Source organism: Nicotiana attenuata, unplaced genomic scaffold (genome assembly GCF_001879085.1).
Source record: "Nicotiana attenuata strain UT unplaced genomic scaffold, NIATTr2, whole genome shotgun sequence".
Lineage (NCBI taxonomy): Eukaryota > Viridiplantae > Streptophyta > Magnoliopsida > Solanales > Solanaceae > Nicotiana > Nicotiana attenuata.
The window spans coordinates 65,740-68,208 of record NW_017672828.1 but is presented as its reverse complement, the minus strand read 5'-3'; the positions used below and the strand labels follow the sequence as shown (position 1 = coordinate 68,208).

The 2,469-nt window shown below is 39.8% G+C and overlaps 1 protein-coding gene across 1 annotated transcript; it reads left to right on the top strand.

Moving 5' to 3' along the window:
* Positions 1 to 445: 445 nt before the first annotated feature.
* On the top strand, positions 446 to 2,099 carry LOC109214632 (uncharacterized mitochondrial protein AtMg00810-like). Its single transcript, XM_019378572.1, has 3 exons — positions 446 to 926; positions 1,771 to 1,892; positions 2,019 to 2,099. The coding sequence occupies exons 1-3, from the start codon at positions 446 to 448 to the stop codon at positions 2,097 to 2,099; spliced, it is 684 nt and encodes a 227-aa protein (XP_019234117.1).
* Positions 2,100 to 2,469: the final 370 nt, after the last annotated feature.

The window sequence follows — 2,469 nt, the reverse complement described above, 5'->3', positions numbered from 1 at the left end:
TAAAAGTGCCTTTTTGAATGGATTTATCGAAGAAGAAGTATATGTGAAACAACCTCCAGGTTTTGTAGATTAAAAATTTCCATACCATGTATACAAGCTCACGAAAGCGCTGTATGGGCTAAAACAAGCTCCACGTGCTTGGTATGATAGACTGAGTTCCTTTCTTGTTGATCATGGCTTTACAAGAGGTAAAATAGATACTACCTTGTTCATTAAACGATCATCGGAAGGTAACCTCATTATTCAAATTTATGTCGATGATATTATATTTGGTAGTGCTAACCCTGTCAAGTGCAAGGAATTTTCAAATTTTATGCAAAGCGAATTTGAAATGAGTATGATGGGTGAGCCTACGTTCTTCCTTGGACTACAAATTCAACAATCTTAAGAAGGAACCTTCATATGTCAGACCAAATACACAAAAGAGCTGATTCAAAAATTTGGCATGAGCAATGCAAAATCAATTGGCACACCAATGAGCCCTTCCACAAATCTAGACAAAGATGAACATGGTATTCCTGTTGATGAAACTAAATATCGTGGAATGATTGGATCACTGCTGTATCTGACAGCAAGTCGACTAGATATTATGTTCAGCGTATGTATATGTGCCAGGTTTCAGTCAGCTCCCAAGGAATCACATATGACTGCGGTAAAAAGAATCATTCGATATCTCATTGGGACTGTATCTTATGGATTATGGTACCCTCGCTCTAACTCTTTTAAATTAGAAGGTTTTTCAGATGCTGACCTTGCAGGTGATAAGGATGATAGAAGCACAAGTGGTACATCTCAATTACTGGAAAAGGCATTGATATCCTGGAACAGTAAAAAACAAGCATCAGTCGCATTGTCTACTACTGAAGCTAAATACATTGCTATTGGACAATGCTGCGCACAACTACTGTGGATGTCTCATCAACTGGGTGACTATGAACTTTCGTTTAAGCCTATACAAATTTTTTGTGACAACTCTAGTGCTATTTGTCTTTCCAAAAATCCTGTGCATCATTCTAGAGCAAAGCATATAGATATTAAGCATCATTTTATTAGAGATCTTGTTCTTAAGGGAGACATAGAAATATCTTTTGTTGGAGCCACTGATCAATTAGCTGATATTTTTACTAAACCTTTATTAGAAGAGAGATTTTGTGATTAAAGAAATTTACTTGGTATTATTTGCATCACTAATAACCCTTAGGACCTATGTGCACTGTTAATTTTTTTTTTGTAATTATTGTCCTTTACCCATGCATTAATTACGCCTCCGGTTTTCCCTCTCTTTTCTCTTCTTTCACATCAGTTCGTCGTTCAAAGTTGGAAAGTCAGTCATCACGTCTCACAATTTTTCCTTTTCTGTACTCAACCGTCAGAAACTCTCTTCTTAAGGTAGAGAACCCTTTTCAATCACTCTCATCTCTATCTGTTCTCCAAAAGTTCCGATCAAAACCCTTCTCTACAATGGCCAAACATCCCAGAAATCCCTCTGCTTCCACCAGAAAAAGCACCCGTTCCAAAGCAAAACCCCCTTCTATGCCCCCAGAACAAGTAGACCTAGGGTCCGATCACTCTGAGGGTTTCGCCTCCTCTCAGGGAAATTTCTCTGAACACTCACAACTCCTAGGAGAAAAAGCTTTAGGTAAGCGACCCATGGACGAACCCCCTATTTCGTCCACCCCAAAGAAATCCAAGGTTGATTTCTCTGCCTCTCTTGAATCTGACCTCAATTTCTGGATTCCCCAAATAAGAATTTCTTCATTGCTCTGAAAGACAAGCCCATTTCTCATGGAAGGGTTGTCGACCTTGACGACATGGAAGCCCTCAATTGCAAGGTCAAAGACCTTTTCATTCATCAAGGTTGGGTTAAGTTCTTCTCTATTCCTCCGCCTAAGGTATATGAACCCTTGGTAAAAATGTTTTATGCAAATCTTCTTTCTAGTAAATCGGATAGGTCGGAATCTCTAGTGTTAGGTAAGCGCATTGTTCTTGAGTGTGCCCTGTTTGATTCGCTCTTTCAGTGTCGTTGTTCTGGTTTTCCTATGCTGTTTAAAAACACCTGGCCTGATGACTTTGAAATTTCCTTTGACCAAGCCAAATAGTGTATTGCTGAGTGTCCTTCTGACTCCCTTCCAAACCAGTTAGGTCCCAGTGATGTTAGTTTCGAAACTCGGGTTCTGGCCCACATTGTAGCAACTACTTTGCTTCCCCGTACTGGTTCCTTTTCAACCTTCTCTCAAAGAGACACCTTCTTCGTCTATTTCCTCGTGACCAAACTCAAACTCAAGCTTTCTTCCTAGGTTATCAATTTCATGATCGAGAGTGCTGAAGATCCCACCAGTCTACCCTATGGCATGGCATCACTCACATTCTGGAAGCTCATCAAATTTCCCTGTCCAGTTATCCCTTCATCATTGTCTCTAAGTCCTACAATTCTAGAGCCTTTGCCAGTATGGGATATGTGAGTATACA

What these genes read in the sequence shown, in the direction of transcription:
- LOC109214632 (XM_019378572.1), top strand. Translation starts at nt 446, where the DNA reads ATGAGCAATGCAAAATCAATTGGCACACCAATGAGCCCTTCCACAAAT. An exon ending in GTGGATGTCTCATCAACTGG is followed by an intron (nt 927 to 1,770) that starts GTGACTATGAAC and finishes TTGCTCTGAAAG; the next exon opens with ACAAGCCCATTTCTCATGGA. An exon ending in TCTCTATTCCTCCGCCTAAG is followed by an intron (nt 1,893 to 2,018) that starts GTATATGAACCC and finishes TCGCTCTTTCAG; the next exon opens with TGTCGTTGTTCTGGTTTTCC.